The sequence below is a fragment of the Podarcis liolepis genome, assembly GCF_965112155.1.
Source record: "Podarcis liolepis genome assembly, chromosome: 15".
Taxonomy (NCBI): Eukaryota; Metazoa; Chordata; class Lepidosauria; order Squamata; family Lacertidae; genus Podarcis; species Podarcis liolepis.
The window spans coordinates 44,832,262-44,850,063 of record NC_139566.1 but is presented as its reverse complement, the minus strand read 5'-3'; the positions used below and the strand labels follow the sequence as shown (position 1 = coordinate 44,850,063).

General features: G+C 45.9%; 1 protein-coding gene across 5 annotated transcripts in view; it reads right to left on the bottom strand.

The window, feature by feature from the left end:
• Nucleotides 1-17,802, bottom strand: part of KNTC1 (kinetochore associated 1) — an 88,246-nt gene that overhangs the window by 4,240 nt on the left and 66,204 nt on the right. For 3 of the 5 annotated variants that reach the window (XM_083476635.1, XM_083476634.1, XM_083476636.1), the window contains 13 exons: nt 15,969-16,185; nt 14,538-14,611; nt 12,659-12,869; nt 11,825-11,934; nt 10,022-10,056; nt 9,427-9,505; nt 7,712-7,830; nt 7,070-7,205; nt 6,741-6,836; nt 5,255-5,311; nt 3,598-3,652; nt 1,756-1,819; nt 987-1,116 (listed from right to left, as the gene is read on the bottom strand). In XM_083476635.1, coding sequence (XP_083332761.1) covers nt 987-1,116; nt 1,756-1,819; nt 3,598-3,652; nt 5,255-5,311; nt 6,741-6,836; nt 7,070-7,205; nt 7,712-7,830; nt 9,427-9,505; nt 10,022-10,056; nt 11,825-11,934; nt 12,659-12,869; nt 14,538-14,611; nt 15,969-16,185 — 1,383 coding nt within the window. Of the gene's footprint in view, nt 1-986; nt 1,117-1,755; nt 1,820-3,597; nt 3,653-5,254; nt 5,312-6,740; nt 6,837-7,069; nt 7,206-7,711; nt 7,831-9,426; nt 9,506-10,021; nt 10,057-11,824; nt 11,935-12,658; nt 12,870-12,919; nt 13,758-14,503; nt 14,612-15,968; nt 16,186-17,802 lie in introns of those variants that run through there. The other 2 variants (XR_014519477.1, XM_083476637.1) reach the window with 2 other exon arrangements.

Below are 17,802 nucleotides of genomic sequence, written 5' to 3'. Positions count from 1 at the left end.
TGGAAGAGGGAACATGTGTTTTTCCCCCTCCAGCTTTGGGAGTCAGGACTCGAACCAGTGGCTTCAAGTTACATTAAAAGAGATTCTGACTAAACATTTGGAAAAACTTTCTGACAGTAAAAGTTGTTTTGACAGTGGAGCAGTCTCCCCCTCAGGAGGCTGTGCCTCTCCTTCCCTGGAGGTGGGGTGGCCGTCTGCCAGGGATGCTTGAGCTGAGATGCCTGCATTGCAGGGCTGGACTAGATGACCCTTGGAGTCCCTTCCAAGATTCTATGATTCGTGACATCATCTTCATCACAATTGACAGGCACAAAATAAAACTAGAGGAAGAAAGGAGTGCAACTTTTTTTTTAACAGAAGTAGGCCAAAGTCAAAGAAAACAGAAGAGTAAGTGTTTCATTTGTGTACAGAACACAAATACAGTGGTACCTCCTCTACTTAGGTTCACCTCCGGTTATGTATCCTTTGGGATACATATGTGGCCAACCCGGAAGTATTTTTCTGGGTTTTGCCATGCGCACGTCAGAAGTGCTAAACCGTGCTGCGCACATGCGCAGAAGTGGCACCTCCGGATACGCACACCTTGGGATCGACTGGAGCTCCGGAACGGATCCTGTGTGCAACCGGAAGTACCACTGTAAATACAAAATCTACTCAGGGTGGATGCGACCTCCCAACCCAGAGCTACTGGTGATTTTTTTAAAAAAGCACGAAGGATTGTATAAACGCTTGAAGTGGAACACATAAGGCCTATGGTAGGAATTCCTGGGTGTACGTGTGCTGGGCCCTCACTCACATGATCCCATCAGCCCCAGCTAGCCTGGCCAGTTGCCAAGGATGACAGGAGTTGTTGTAGTCTAAACTTATGGAGGGCCACAGGTCCCCCAGTCCATCTTTAGTCTAGATTGATACTGTAGAATTTTAACTTGGGGGCTTCACCAACTGATTGTGAAGTACACCAACTATTTGTGTCTGTTTTCACTCACCTGAATCTGCTGAGCTCTTTTCTCAGGTTGTGGAATCAGCAACAGACACCCCAAGGACAAAGCTGGCAGGTCTAATTGGGCATACTGCTTTGCAATCCCAGTCAGATCTAGATCAGCCACGAGAGGACACCTTTGGGAAGTAGCCATTAAGTGGAGGAAACAGTAAGCAGCTACAGTTATTTTATAAATTAACAGAGTAACAACCTTCCTTCAGTGGCCTAACAGCTTGATGCATAAGTGTACACACTAATTCCATATTTTAATCATTCAACTTCTTCATGATTTAGTTGTTCCTTTCATGCTCTTATCACCAGTGCTTTTCCCCCTAGAAAAATAGGTGCTGGTTCTCCCCATGAGGTTGTTACAGTAAGTGCCACACTTTTTAACAACAGAAGAGGTGCCAACACTCTTGAGGACCCCCTGAAAAAAGCACTGCTTATCACAGACCTGGCACACACACAAAGCCATCTGAAGCTGTCAAATAAACTGCAAGAGCAGCAATGGAAAACTGCTTTCACACACTAAAATTCCCTGCAACTATGAAGCCAGCAAAGCAGGGAAAAGGCTAGCTTTTTTAATTGGCAAGTACTTTCTCCATGAGGTGCTAGGTTTTTGTTTTTACACATAGGAGAAGTGTTATTCCCCACCTGTAGCTTGAGGTAGTATGGTCCAGTTGGCCACCTCATTCTGCCCCACATGGAAAGTGCTGGAATTTTTAATTCTTAAGGAAACATTGTGTCTCTTTCTCCCACATGAGATGTTTATTTACCTCAATAATGTTCTGAAAGACTCATAGCATGCTTCAAGCTGATTAGCACTCAGTGGCTGTGAAGCTTTAAAAACAAAACAGACACATAGTGAAAGGATTTCTACACACTGAATTTTTGATTTACAGAGCGATTGCTTTCAGCTCTGCAGATGAGCTCATAGTATCCAAACTACCTCCGTGAGAGCTGTGAAGCAGAGCTCCCTCCACTGGCTCTGCTGTGACAGGTCAGCCCCATCAGGCCTCCTCTCCCCACAAGTGTCACCTGGGGCAGCCAGCAGCGGGAGAGCTTTGCTGGAGGCCCAGCTCCTTCAGGCACCTCCAGCCCCTGAACTGTGCCAGCTGGTCAGCATAGGAACAACTGTTTAGTGATTTGTGACTGAGATTTGATATTCCTCTTCCCTCCCTGCCCCTTTGCCTGTGGGCAGGGACCATCTTGCTTTGATGGTATGTAAGTCGTCTTGTGGGCTGAAGAGCGAGATACAAATGCTCCAAATAAATAAATCTCTCTATACACAGTATAGAAAACTAGTGATCTTTGTAATGTGTGACTATTGTAGTAGGGTGGCCAGATACCACATAGTATTTAAGCAAGAACAGAAGACCAAATAAGGCTAAATTGGGGGTGGGGGATATGCAAATGTGAATTAAAAATTATGTGCTATAAGAAACTAAGAAACATTCTGCTGGGTCAGACCAAGAGCCAATATTCCTTCCTCCAGTAGCCAATCAGATGCCTCCAGGAAAGCCAGCAACAGCCCTCCCCAATTGTTGCTCCCCAGCAACTAGAATTCAGAGACATACTGCCTTTGAACAAGGATCTATCACTTCTCCTTTGGACAGGCCACTCCTCCATGACTTTGTCTGATTCCCCTATAAGCCAGTGACCATGAGCACATCCTGTGGCTTTTTAATATCATACATTCATTATGCACTGCATGAATAAACACTTTGTCCTATTCTGCTGCCCACTCATTCCAATCCAAATTGTACAGTGGTGCCCCGCAAGACGAAATTAATTCGTTCCGCAATTTTTGCCATCTAGCGAATTTTTCGTCTTGCGAAGCACGGTTTAAACGGTTTAACAAAGTCGCAAGACGTTTTCGTCTTGCGAAGCAAGCCCATAGGGGAATTCGTCTTGCGAGGCAAATCGCGAACAAAAAAACCTTTCGTCTAGCGAGTTTTTTGTCTTGCGAGGCATTCGTCTTGCGGGGCACCACTGTACATTTAAAAAACTTCTCTATAAGTTAAGAATGCACATGATTTGCAATGCATGTTTATTCAGGAGTAAAACTTAAGTTTAGTAGGACTTGCCTAGGAATGTATATAAGACTACAGCCATATTCTGCTTTAATAATAATAATTTATTATTATTATGAATTAATTAATTTTATAATGAATGATTTTAGAGTGTTGTTTATGCTATACTTTTATACTGTTTTATTGTTGTTAGCCGCCCTGAGCCCGGCTTCGGCTGGGCAGGGCAGGATATAAATAAAATTTATTATTAAAATTTATTATTGTTGGTCAAGGGGAAATGCACTGAACTATTGATTCTATATGGATGCTTCAGTTGCGAATCCTGCACTGCAGGGGCCCCTTCCAACTCTACAGTTCTCTGTTCCTATCAGCCCCATCCCACTGACCCACTTTCTGGTGCCTGAGAGTTCACCAGTTATTTTGCACACACTTTGAAGGCTGCCAAGGTTACCAAGATGCTGATTCCACACCCACCCTCCAAATTTTGATGGCTTTTCCTTCACTTTACTTGCTCTACCTAAAACGCACAAAAGCATCGAGTGATGATTTGGTGGCATGATTCAAGAGCAAAGAAACAGAGCTAACCTGAAAGGCACGGCGCCAGGATGACATTCTGCCAAGCTAGGATGAAGTTTGGAATCTGCGGAAAGTTAAAACAAATCTTCAAATGCCTGAGAGAATGCCCTACTATTGGTTAGTGGATCCTGTCAAGAATATACGGTAGGTTAACGCTTTCCTGATCAGATTTGTGAGACTCTTAGCAAACATTATTGCCAACTGCTGTGATGTGCAACCCAACTCTTGCCAGAAGTCCTTCCTCAAGGAACTGGAGACCACAGTCAAAGAAGTCAAATCTTCCCTAACAAAATCCACTGTGCAGCCAGTGGTTTACTTCCAGTGTTTTCCTCTCTGTTGCTGGGCCATGACCTTCAACAGGAAAGAGTGATGAAAAAACCACCTATGCCCCAAGGCCCTTCAATGTCCTGCTCAGATTCTCAGAGTCCTTTTCTATACATTAAAGGCTGTGTGCGTCAGTATTGTTTGTACCCACATGAATCAGAAGGAAGGGGTTGTGGTCAATGGGTTTTATAAGACATGGCAACCTCTGTTACATAATAAATCTTTGCACCTGGAGGGCAGCACACCTCCTGGGACATCCTGTTACCTCCACCCACTGCGGCTCTGTCCCCTTAAGTAGGGAGTCACCTGCCACCACTCAGCGGTGTAGCATGGGGTGGGTGGGGCTGAGGGGCCGTTGGCCTTGGCATGGTTTGGCGGAGGGGCGCATCACGGCGCCTTGCCACGTTGTAAGCTGTTGCATCCTTCTCAGCACCCTCAAGCTGGAGGGCAGCTGAGAGGGACACAACAGCTCACAGCGCCCCGCAAGCCCAGTGCCATTTTTGCAAGTCTCACAAAGCGGTACTAGGCTCACAGGGCGCCATGAATATGCCCTGAGTATGCCCTGAGTAGTAGCAGCAGTGGGCAGGGGACCCCATCTGCAGTCAGTGAAATAAAAAAATAAACATCAAGCTGCAGGAAAGCAATGAAGAGTGGATTAAAAAGCTTGGGGGGAAATTAAAGTATTTTTGCCTTGTGCACAAATTATTTCGAGTTAACTGCCCAGTAAGTCTCCCTGCAAAGTGCAACCCAGTTATGCTGCCACTGCCAAGTCGGGCTCTTTGCTGCACCTCCAAGGGCAAGGGCATTCAGGCAGGGCCTCTGCTGAAGGTCTGAAGAGTCTAGGGGGACACATGTGGAGAAAAGTGGCCCTGCAGGTACTACAGTCCCAGTAATGAAATATTTTACACCTTAAAAATGAGGACATTTAAAAAGGCAACCCCACACATAGTCCAGGCACATAGATTCCTAAGGGCAGCCAGGCTCCTCCTGCCCAGGCAGGGCCACAGCTGGTAGAAAGGCACTCAGGGCTTTGGAGGCAATCGGTAACATCAGTGACCTTTTAATATTAAATTACCGTATTTTTTGCACCATAACACTCACTTTTTTCCTCCTAGAAAGTAAGGGGAAATGTCTGTGCGTGTTATGGAGGGAATGCCTACGGGTGGCATGCCTACGGATTTTCCTCCTCTAAAAACTATGTGCGTGTTATGGTCGGGTGCGTGTTATAGATCAAAAAATACGGTAAATATTAAATTGTCTGCAACTAAACAAATTACTAGACTCATTTCTTTTTAAAGTTGGGCAAATATTCCAGCTTGAGAGGGAGTGAGAATTCACGCACCTGCCATAAGGAACAGATCCCAGTAACCTCTGTCAAAGCCTTCTTCAAATAATGAACCTGAAATACACAAGGCATTTTCAAGGATTGTATAAGCACAGCAAGAGGATACTGTTAAGATGCAACTTTAATGGAGGGCATGGCGTTGTTTAATTCTCGCCCATCTTTACCAGACAATAGAGGATAACATGCACCTTTGAGTTTTCTAGCTTGTCTATGAAAACCCAAAAGTTAATAAACAAACATTGACATGGAATTCAAGACAATCAAGAATTCAAGACAATGCAATCTTCCCCCATTAATTGAATGAGAATGAGACAAATAACCAAATGAGAAATGAAATGAGGCAAATGAGAATAACCTAAATAGAAAAAAGGATGAATAGTGAATAGATTTGTTTTTATCATTATTGTTTTTTAAATTATCCCACCTTTCCTAATACATACAAGGTGTCTTATAACATAAAACAGCAACAACAATTCCGACCAGATGATGCTGGGATGCCCACAGGTGGAACACAAGCACAACAGGCCTCTTCCAACTCATGGGCTTCGGCAAGAGCTATTGAGAGCCACACAGCTGCTGATTCTGGAGGACTAGCAGCTAAGGGGAGCCTCATCCTCTGTAAATCTGTCTAATCCTCTTGCAAAGCCATCCCAATTTGGTGACCATCACCACATCTTGAGTTGGTTAATTAAATGATGAAGACAGCCCCTTCTGAAAATAAAAAAAATTAAAAATAAAAAAATTGTCCAGTAGCACCTTAGAGACCAACTAAGTTTGTTCTTGGTATAAGCTTTCATGTGCATGCACACTACTTCAGATACTTCAGATACTACTTTGTGTGCATGCACACGAAAGCTTATACCAAGAACAAAATTAGTTGGTCTCTAAGGTGCTACTGGACAATTTTATATATATATTTCAACTGCGTCAGACCAACACGGTGTCAGGGAAGAGTTAGAAGTTTCCAGTTTCTCAGAGGGAGAAAGCATTCGCCAAGGGGGGAAGGAGAGCAGTGAATCTAACAGAAGAGAGGAAGAGGAACAAGAGAGAGGGACCGGCTGTTCCCAGGAAAGGCCAGGGTTCAGTTCTAGCTCAGATTTGGAGGAGGGGAGATACAGCTCTAGCCAGGAGGGTAGGAAAAAGAGCGGGAAAGTGAAAGGAAGGGCGCCTTCGACATTTTGAGAGTGGCTGGTCATGGAGAAGCAGAGCTCAGAAGGTATCTGAAAGAAGTGACTCTGAGGAAGAATAAGAACCGTTAAGAACCGTTTATAAGATTGTTTTGTTAATACACAACAAAAAGTTATAAAAGAACAAGAAGCGTTTGTGTGGTGATCTGAAGAGGACAACGACCAGTCCTGACACACGTACCTGAATCTATAAAATTTAACTAACTAGAACCCGAACCTGCACTAGCACTAGGAAGCTTTTCTCGCAGGACACTAAAACATAGAGGGACCTTCCCCCCCCCCCCAAGAAGTCTTACCTTGTTGAAACTAATTAGCTTCTGAAGCAAACCATTCCAGAGTAAAGCATCGTGCACTTTATATTCCAAGCTAAGCTCTGCCACAAGTTTCACTGCCTGAAACCAATGAGTAAATTATTTTATTTTTAATTGAACACCATGTTACTGTGAATCATTCCAAAGCAGAGAAAACTTTTGCTGTTCATCAGTAACGTAGGAGTTAAACACTTCTTACTCTTCTCTGTGTACCTGATAATATCCTGAACACCGCTGTGCATTAAAAAAGATACAACATGAGGAAAAAGATATGTGTTTTGTCCCCTCCAATCTCCAGCCCCCTGCCATATTACCATGGGTTCGTGGCTATGGTTCTTCCACAAGCCTTTGATCATTCCTTCCTTGGGAGTGCTATGAAACGTTGAGTAGGTGTATGGGATATTCAGAATTTCAAACTGAGCAAGGAAAATTAAGCATTTCAGGAAATTCCTATTAAAAAGAAATGTGCTTTATTGTAGAGGTTCACAACAGGGAAACCAAAATGCTACAAACTTCTAATAAAGACAGCTGTGTGCAAACAGTCTGTGCAGCCAAACTGAGCTAGATGAGGAACGGTGTGTTTTCCTTCCATGATCCAAAACTGCATGCAGGGCCCTTTTTCAAATGCTAGAATTTCACTGAGTTGTTGCATGGAATTCGGGACCCGGCTTTCGTCCATGCACTGGCTGGATCTTAGCTTCTTAAATCTGCCAGTGTGATGTGGTGGCTCTGGTTTAAATTCCTGCTCAGCCTTGGGTGACTGATCTGCCTGCCATCTCACAACACATTCCACCTTGAGTTCCTGGGGAGAAGGGGGGGGAGGCTTTCATGTCTGCAGCACTGTCAGAGCAGCACATGCTGTGGATGGGGGCCAACAAGGTGTTTGGGGAAATTGAATGAAACTTCATCACTGGTTGGCATTTTGTATGTCTGAAGGAAAACAAGACTCTGCTTACCTCACTTCCTCTAGGGGCTTCTTGAAGAGGGTCTCAATAGCACAAGGGTCCGCCAGGAAGAGCAGACACTTGAGAGCCCGGCTTCTGTGGGCAAAGGTCAACTTGTTTACTCCAATAGGCTAAAATAGGGAGGGGGATGAAAATAATACAGAATTATTATTTTTAAAGCACTAAGCTATTAATAAACTATACAGTATCTTTTCCCCAGTTTATTTTTATATAACGGTGCTGGGGGTGGAGGGAGATGCTATTCCTGACTATTTGCAAAAAAAGTTCCATTCTTCCAAAGGACAGCTGCCGAGTGAAAATATTGCTGAAACTAGCCCTGCAAGAACCTGCTCACTGAATGAGAGGATATTACAGTTGAAGTAAACTGCCACCTTGATGCCACTGAAGACAGTTTAGGATACCAAGTGGGCTAGACCCCCAGCTCCTGATTCACAGACCCAAACTGGCATTGACCTATCCAGCAACTTGCCTACCAACTGGTTTCAGAGTTCAATTCAAGGTGCCAACTGAGGCCTTTGCCCATGTATGCCTCCCCCAAATTACACAGCAGACGAGGACTTGATTCAAGTTCCAAGATTTAGAGAGGCCAGGCTGCCAGCTACAGGATGCAGGACCTTTACTGCCATGGCCCTGAAATGATCTTCTGAAGGATGCCCATTTATCTCCATTGTGCTTTTAGAAATTGCATTCATTCAACCTACTCTACCACCTTCAATTGCTGCTGCAGCTAGTTTAAAACCATCAAAATAATGTCTAAACTTGTATGTTATTTTGTGAAATTGTTTTAAATTTTCTTTCATACACTTTCAGTGTTCACTCCCAAAGCTAACAGCATTAAAATTTTCAAAAATAAATAAAATAATTGAAACAAAACAACTTAGGGATTGATAAATTGGCAAAGTTATGGAGCCAGCAGCATTTGTTTTTCACACCAGACCACAGCTTAGTAAAAGGATAGGAACAATTTGGTCTTCCCGCTGCTGCTGAACTCCAACTTCTATTTGCCCCAGTCAGCCCTGCCAACGGTCAGGGGTGATGTGAGCTGAAGGGCTGGATTCCCCATCCGTGGCTTTGTAAACTTAAGGTCCTGGGCTCAGTCCCCGAAAGCTCCTGCCAGTCAGAGCTGAGTATGACCAGGTAAAAGGCAGCAGTCTATATTCTTTCTTTGCAAGTTACTGGAAAATGCAGGAGGCGAGTGCTCTTGTGTTCAGGTTCTGCTTGCAGGTTTCCCACAGGAATCTGCTTGGCTAATTTGAGAACAGGTTGCTAGGCTTGACGGGCCATTGGCTTGATCCGGCAGTCTCTTCTGATGCTCTAGCTGAAGATATATTTCAAAGCTAGAATCCAGTAGTTATGGGCCAAGAATAGTTTTGATTCCATGCACTGAAGGGGATTTAGGGCTTATGTTTCTCAAACAGCCTGCCATGCTGCATGGCAAACCTTTTTTGAAGGAGGTTTCAAGAGCAGATAAGTGTTATGACAAGGGGTAGTAGGTTCTGTAGGTTCTGAGAGAGGAAGTCATGAATTATTTTAGGCCATAGATGTGCTTAACAGTAGCTCTTTGGATCCCGGCCACTGTGTTCAAATTCTAGCTCAGACTTGGGACTCCAGTGCCACCCCCCCCCATCAATTAGTTCTGAAGTAGAGAATTTGCGCAGCATAAATGTCCAGCCACTGCATCTATAATACACACACAAATAACTTACTGAAGTTGTGGATACTGTACATTCATAAAGGATTCTCAAGTGGTTATCCACTGGGCCATGCTGTAAGAGATAGAGAACTCTGGGGAAAAATAAAAAAATTAATGGCAACTCCAGATTGCACTAAAGTGGTTTGTTTTACTGTGTGTAAAGCTGACATTTTAATTCCATCGTACATGATGAAATCAATAACTTACTGAAGAACAAGTCTTTAAAAGAAAACTGTAGTCAGTGCCAGGGGTGCTTGCTGAAGCCCACAGCACTACAGAGGGCCCACTCCCAACCTCGGAGGCCTCCTGGTCCTGCAGATCCATTTCCTTGCTGTTCACCTGCCCCCTCCAACATGCAAGAGTGAGGGAGACATAGCAGCAACTCCCTCTGGGAAGTTGTGCAGATTGGGCACAGAAGAAGAGGTCCAGTGAGTGGGGGTTACACTTCCTTGGCAAGCCCCTACTCACATTAGGATATATTCCCCAAGGGCCCCCCCAAGCCTGAAGCCCAAGGTAGAATGAACCAACAACCAACCAATCAATCAATCAATCAATCAATCAATCAATCAACCAATCAATCAGAGGGTTGCATCAGAACAAAGTCCTACCTCTTAAAGTCTTCATCTTGGATATTTTCAAAAACCTTTTAAAAAGATATGGGAAAGTAAATGGAAAGTAGAAGAGGGTGGTTTTGGAAAACTAGCTGCTGCTCGCCAGGCTTTCAAGAATAAAGTCTTTCCCAGGCCTACCTAGAACCTCTGCTTACAAAGCAGACACTCTACCACTGAGCTGTGGCTCTTTCCACCAAAGAAAGAGGAAACTTCCAAATAATCCTGGAAAGTGTGTACAGTTACTCAGGAGTATTCCAATCCAAATGTCTTGCATTTTCCACAGCTCAAAGACATCATGACCACACCTGGGCAGTTTACTCAAAGGGCTTGCAGCTGCATATAATTGACTATGTGGTTTTTAAAGCTTAAAGGTAAAGGTAAAGGGACCCCTGACCATTAGGTCCAGTCATGGCTGACTCTGGGGTTGCGGCGCTCATCTCGCTTTATTGACCGAGGGAGCCGGCGTACAGCTTCCGGGTCATGTGGCCAGCATGACTAAGCGAACCAGAGCAGCGCACGGAAACGCTGTTTACCTTCCCACCGGAGCGGTACCTATTTATCTACTTGCACTTTGACGTGCTTTCGAACTGCTAGGTTGGCTCTTAAATGCTATCGTGCTGGTTTCTGGTTTTGTTTTAAATATGGTTTAAGGATTTTGTAATATTTGGGTTTCTGTATTTTAATACTGTATGGAAGCTGCCATGTGAGGTTAGGTATCCTAAAAGGAGATTTATAAAACTTTAAACGAACAAACTCCTGTGCCCATTGTCGTTCAACATCTTTATAAATGACTTGGATGATGGAACGGAGGGGGTGCTTATCAAATTTGTAGATGACACCAAACAGAGGGGTAGCTAATGCTGCAGAAGACAGAATCAGAATTCAAAATGACGTTAACAGATTGGAGAACTGTGTCCAAGCTAACGATGTGAACTTCAGTAGGGACAAATGTCAGGTTCTGCACTCTGACAGGAAGAACCAGATGCACAAATGGGGGACACCTGGCTCACTAGCAGTGCATGTGAAGAGGATCTGGGGGTCTGGGTGGACCACAAGCTTCACATGAGTCAACAGTGTGATGCAGCAGGGGGAAAAGCTAGCGCTATTCTAGGCGGCATCAACAGAAGTGTAGGGTCCAGATCAAGGGAAGTAACAGTCCTACTGTATTCTGCCTGGTCAGACCACACCTGGACTACTGTCCATCTGTCATGGATGCTTTAGCTAAGATTTCTACATTGCAGGGGGTTGGACTAGATGACCTTTGGGTCCCCCCAACTTTAAGATTCTATGATTTTATGAGATCTAGGCAGATTCTAAGGATCTAGTTGCAGTGTGTGCCTTGTCCCCATCTCTCCACCTCACTGGTCCAGTAATACAACATTGGTCCAGACTGAGCCCTTTCCAAGGGTGTTGGTGTGAACATATCAACTGATTTTAATTTTTTTAAAAAAGATAACTAAAAACTAGGAAAAAATGCAAAAAAATGGCATTCACACTGATCTGGGCACCAGTCATATTTCTCTGTGAGGAAAGGCTAAAGCATCTGGGGGCTTTTAGTTTAGAGAAAAGGAAGGTGGTAGAAGCAACACGGGGGTCATCTATCTTAGATCTGGTCCTCACCAAGAGTTAGGAACTGATCAACAAAGTGCAAGCGCTGGGAAATTTGGGAGGAAGTTATCATGTCCTCTTAGGCTTCGTTATACACAGACAAGGGGAAGCTGAGTGTAATTGAACGTGCACTATGCACTTTAAGAAGATTGCTACCAATACAGGAGATACAATATGACTGAGTCCTCTTACGTCTGTTGGTGGCACACTTGGACATAGCCATTTTTCCAACAGCATATTCCGTATTTTCTCCATATCCAAGTTGTTAATTTCAGCTATTTCTTTAGCCATTGCATGGATATCTACACAGAGAGAGAGAGAGAGAGAATTTTTATGACAAAATCCTCATTCCAGCTTGTATACACACTGTTCAGAATGCACCAGTGCCCAACATAAATAAAATGAGAAAGTGCCTTACACCTTCCTATCAACAGGCATCGCAGAGGATAACTGGCAGTTGCAGGCAAGCCATATTTCAAGGAAGCTGCTTTGCCTGATAAGATGCTAAGGACTTCTCCCAGGCCTTTGGCTGATTTAACAGTCTATGGCCTTTTAAACTGGGTGGGGGCAGTTATTGTTTTTGTTTGTTACTGTTACATATTGTTGTGTTTTTATATTGTAAACTGCCCTGTGATCCTCTGATGAAGGGCAGTATAGAAATTTAATAAGGGGGGGGGGGAGTCAAGTTTCCAGGCACAGTTTTTAAGCCATTGCTCTGCCCAGGTACCACTAGTTTGTCAGGGAGCCAGTAGTAAAAGCTTTAGTCGGGGGGGGGGGGGCTACAAACAAAACACTATTATTTCATTTATTAATGAAAATATTAACAGGCCACCTTTCTGACAAAGGACCTTCGTCAAGCCAATGAATTGTGAAGAAAGGTGTGCAAACAGAGAATCCTTGTGTTGCCTCTAGCCTTTTTTGGTAGCAGAGTGGGAACAGTAGTGTCTGGTCCGCAGGAGCGCTGCTTTTATAAGGGTCCCAGGCAAGTGCGGGCTCTCACAGAAGGCAAGAGAGGTGTGACCTAACCTGGGTAATTTCTGCCAGATGGATTCTGAAATCTTTCGGATATGCTGCTGTGCTGATAAAGCAAAACAACCAGATTTGCAGGTTTTCCAATGAGCTTCTGATGGCTCTCAGAGTGCAGCTTGTGCTCTGCAAGTACAGCCTCAGTAGCAGATCTCTGGCGTTGCATCTGCAGCTTCTTCAGATGCACTCGGGCCTTTTCACGAGAGTCATCCTTTATCGGAAGACAGAACATTTCATTTACAAGCAGAGCTAACATCAACAAACAAATAGAAAAACGGAAACAATAAGCTAATAAGAATGGATTGCCAGTAAAACCTTTAAGTTCAACTGCTGCGTGCAAAGCTTGCATCTTACTGTGACAGCTTATTTCAGGTTATTACATATGTTCCTCTCTTCCTGAACTCCCTGAATGCTGCAGAGGCAAGAAGGCACAACCCCACTTCACTGCCTCAGCTGGGCCAAAATACCCCATGGCTTCTCTTCTCCTGGAACTTTCTCCATCTCTCTTTTCCCTCCAGGTACCTTTTTCCTTTGTATCACATCTGTGGGTGTGGGCTGCTCTGTGGGGTTCTTTCTAAATGTTTTGTTTTAATATCATTTTTATTGAAGATTTTAATAAATTATAACACTTAAAAAATGGTTGTACAGCACACAGCTTTATGTGCTTTGTAAGGGGGGAAAAACCAACCAAACAAACCAAAAAGCTAGAACACTGTCTGTCATTATGAAAGGCAGCATATGTGTGAAGAGACACATGCATACTCTGCTGGAAGACAGACTGTACATCTCTGCAAAGTCCCTGTCAGTGTGGATAAGGCAACTCAGTCTCAGTAATGAAGGGAAGGGTTTGTGCCCTATGGCACCAATACCCACCAGTACCGTACTCGACTTCTGACCATAGGAACAAATAGGGAGAGACAGTAAAGTGCACTCCCTGTCTCCAGTGATCCCAACCACTTGGAATCAAGCCTCCTCTTATCTGCATAGCCACAGCCCCTGGTTCTGTTTCCTGGTCTCACCAGTGGAGCAGAATCTGAGAAATGGCATGTTATTTTACTTATACACGCACATGTGTGTAATTCAAACTTGTTCTCTAAATCAGTGTTTCCCAACCAGTGTTCCGCGGCACACTAGTGTGCCGCGAGACGTTGGCTGGTGTGCCGTGGGAGGGAGGCGGGCGAGTCGGGCGGCGAGAGGCGGGGCGGCGGCGGCGAGGATCCGCGTCGAGCCGGGGGCGGCTCCGCGGTGGTGGTGCCGAGGTTTCTCTCTCCATTCTCCCCTCACACATACACACAGGAAATAACACAGGATCAGCTGACAGGACCCGGCCAATGGGGCGGCGGCGGGGCAGTGCGCGCAAAAGGGAGGAGCGCAAGACAGCGGACGAGGAGGAGGCCGGCATGTCCGGGCAGCAGCAGCAACAACAGCAGCAGCAACTCCCGGCGACGGCTCCTCAAGCCCCGGGCAACCCTACTCCCTCACCAGCCTCGGCCGCCCTCCTGCTCCACCCGTCGCCGCCTCCCCCGCCGCCGCCGGCCACCTCGGCCCCGCCGCCGCCCCCTCCTCCGCCCGCTATCGCCGCCACCACCACAACAGCCGCCGCCGCCTCAGCTGCCGCCGTCCCTCAGTCCCTCGCTTTGCTGCCTCCTCCCCCCCCACCCCCAAAGCTTGGAGGTTCCCCGGCAAGGGGGAGGGGAAAAATTGAAACTTTCACTTTCGTGCGTCCCTCCCGGCGTGACGCTGCGCACTGACGTCACGGGGCTGTAATGGTGGTGTGCCTCGAGATTTTTTTCATCAAACAAGTGTGCCTTTGCCCAAAAAAGGTTGGGAAACACTGCTCTAAATATTGATAACAGGCTTGTAGTGCAAGAGTTAATACCGTCACATTTGTATTCTTCAGCCACATTTCAGCTAAACTGCAACAGAATTTCAAAGTCTGGGCCTTGGTGGATCCTGAAGGGAAAAAAGAAAAGAAAGAAGACATTAAAGCACCCTCTCAGTCACTTTCCCCTTCCTCCCTGCTTAGATCTCAAAACTGTTTGAGATGGCATTCATCAGCAAAAGTCTGGTTGCAATGGCAAAGCTTAACTCTGGAATGTGGAAAGTAACAAGGGACCATGAGATAAAGAAGTCACTCAAGACAAGAGGCCTGGCTGCTCCACCATATTCCTGTGTAAGACCTGTTCTCTGTCCAATAGTGCAAAGGCTTTTGATCAAGTGGATGGGTGAGTTTTAACGCTGTGCAACAAAGAATCCATTGCAAAAGTTGTACAGTGGTACCTCGGGTTACACATGCTTTAGGTTACAGACTCCGCTAACCCAGAAATATTACCTTGGGTTAAGAACTTTGCTTCATGATGAGAACAGAAATCATGCTCCGGCAGTGCAGCAGCAGCAGGAGGCCCCAATAGCTAAAGTGGTGCTTCAGGTTAAGAACAGTTTCACGTTAAGAACAAACCTCCAGAACGAATTAAGTTCTTAACCCGAGGTGCCACCGTACAGCAGATTGTGGAATCTGTTGTGCAACAAAGTTCAGTAGGCGCAAAACATTTTTCCAGCAGAAAACAGTGTACCACTAAATAACACATTGGATACAACCCTTAGCAACCAATGGAGTCCCCACAGTTCAAAAAGAGCAGTGACTGGAGCAATGCAAGAGTGTCAATAACTTTCAGGAAACAATATTCACTTCAGAAGGGCAAACAGGTGGGGGTTTGAAGAGGCGGGAGTGTAGGAATCACTCGTCTGCCGGTGCATAAATAATCAACAGGCTCCCTTAAAGAAAATACGGAGTGCATTTCACATTCTGAATAAATCAGAACTAGAAGGCATATTGGGAAGTGGCATATCTGAGAGGAAGACCATCTCCTTTGCATGTAGAAGATCCCAGTTTCAACCCCCAGCATCTTCTTGCAGAGCAAAACAGCCTCGTCTGCCTGGGATCCTGGAGAACTGCTGTCAGAGTAGACAATGCTAGGCTAGACAACTCATATGGTCCACAATAAGGCAGCTTCCTTTATCCATATGGGCATCAATTCAAGTACAGTGGTACCTCTGGTTACGAACTTAATTTGTTCCGGAGGTCCGTTCTTAACCTGAAACCATTCTTAACCTGAGGTACCACTTTAGCTAACGGGGCCTCCCGCTGCCGCCAGCGTGCAATTTCTGTTCTCATCCTGGGGCAAAGTTCTTAACCCAAGGTACTACTTCTGGGTTAGCGGAGTCTGTAACCTGAAGTGTTTGTAACCCGAGGTACCACTGTAACTGATGTGCAAAATGCCCTTTTAAAAAGACTATACTCCCCGCTAACCTGCTGGAAGTTCTTGCAAGATCTTGTAGGCGAGCGCTGTAGCCCATTCTGGATTAGCTATAGACAACAAGTAAGACTGAATGGTCTGCATGGTCTTGGCAATTTCCTTGTTAGATGTCAGCAAATATCCTCTTCTTGCCAGTTCCAGCATTTTCGGCTTCAATTTTTCTTGAAACAGGTGGTTAGCTGCGGATGTGTAGAGGGTATCCAGTGAAACCTTGAAAAAAGAGCACAAAAACTGACAGGGCAGTGTGAGATCTTTCTACCCAACAAACTTAAGGGTATTACAAGTGGGATGCGCAACAAAATGCTTAAGTGTAGTGTTCCCTTGCTCAGATTTCCAACACTACATTCCATTCTCCCTGTCCCCTTTTCTACTTCTCCCTCCCCGTCAGCTAGCATTTCACAGCTACTGAACACACCCAGTCCTCCTTTGGCTGTTTTGGTATTCCTCCATTTATCTACCTACCTACCTACCTACTGCGAGTCTTGGGCCCCCCCTCCAAATATGCAGATACCTCCCAAACTCTTACAAGCAGATGCTGGCTACAAATAATAAAAATAATTATCTATCCCACCCTTCCTCCTAAAGGAGTCCAGGGTGGCAAACACACCAGCCTTAAAACAATAGAACAAAAATAAAACATATCTAAGAACAATCACAAGATTACCAGGAATAGAAATCAAATGCCTGGGTAAATGGGAACATTTTAAAATTCCTCTAAAAAGTTATAAAGAAGGGAGCAGACAACAGGGAGGGTAGACCACAAACAGGGGACCACCGAGAAGACCCTCTCACAGGTTAATGCCAACCAAGCAGCTCTTTTAATTGCCAAGGGAATAGTTTTGCTGCCTCTCTGTCCACAGTTACAGCCTCCCCAGTCATGTGCACATATTTGAGGTTGAAATGGCTCCTAAACCTGTGAAGCCAACAAGCGCTGCCTTTGAATTCCTTCACAGGTTGGTTGTGCATCCTGCGGAAGGTTTCAAGTCTGCAGAGGGCAAAAGCCTTTTGGCCATAGCAGCCAACTCCTAGGGGCTGGAGTCCCTTCAGTTCCCCCCAATAAAATATTTGAGGGGGCTGCCCCCTCCAAAGTTAATAGGCATTGTCATTCAAATGGGGAGGGTGTCACATCTTGTGATTGATTATGCAGGGAGGGGCTTACCTGGGCCCCCCAATGTTTTATTCAAGTTGGCCCCCCTGCCTTTGGCCATCAACAGGCACATATTTCTGGTTCCCATCTTCCAACCACAAGCTTAATGCCATTCTAGTCTTGACTAAGGCCTTGTCACACACCTGGTTCACCGCTGCCACAGCCCTGTGCGTTTCCTCCTCTCAGACCTTGATGGCACAGATGCTGGATTCATTACAGCCATACAGTGGTGCCCCGCAAGACGAACGCCTCGCAAGACGGAAAACCCGCTAGACGAAAGGGTTTTCCGTTTTGGAGGCGCTTCGCAAAACGAATTTCCCTATGGGCTTCCTTCACAAGACGAAAGCCCATAGGGAAATCTCCGGGACAGCGGGGAAGCGCAGCGTGTCTTCCCCACTGTCCTCGGACCTCCTCCGAAGGCTGGTGGTGGGAGGAGGGCTCTCCTCCCGCCGCCAGCCTTCGGGGCAGCCTTCTGAAGGCTGGCGGTGGGGCAGAGAGCCCTCCTCCCGCCGCCAGCCTTCGGGGCAGCCTTTCGAAGGCTGGCGGTGGGGCGGGGAGCCCTCCTCCCGCCGCCAGCCTTCGGGGCAGCCTTCCGAAGGCTGGCGGTGGGGCAGAGAGCCCCCCTCCCGCTGCCAGCCTTCGGGGCAGCCTTCCGAAGGCTGGCGGTGGGGCAGAGAGCC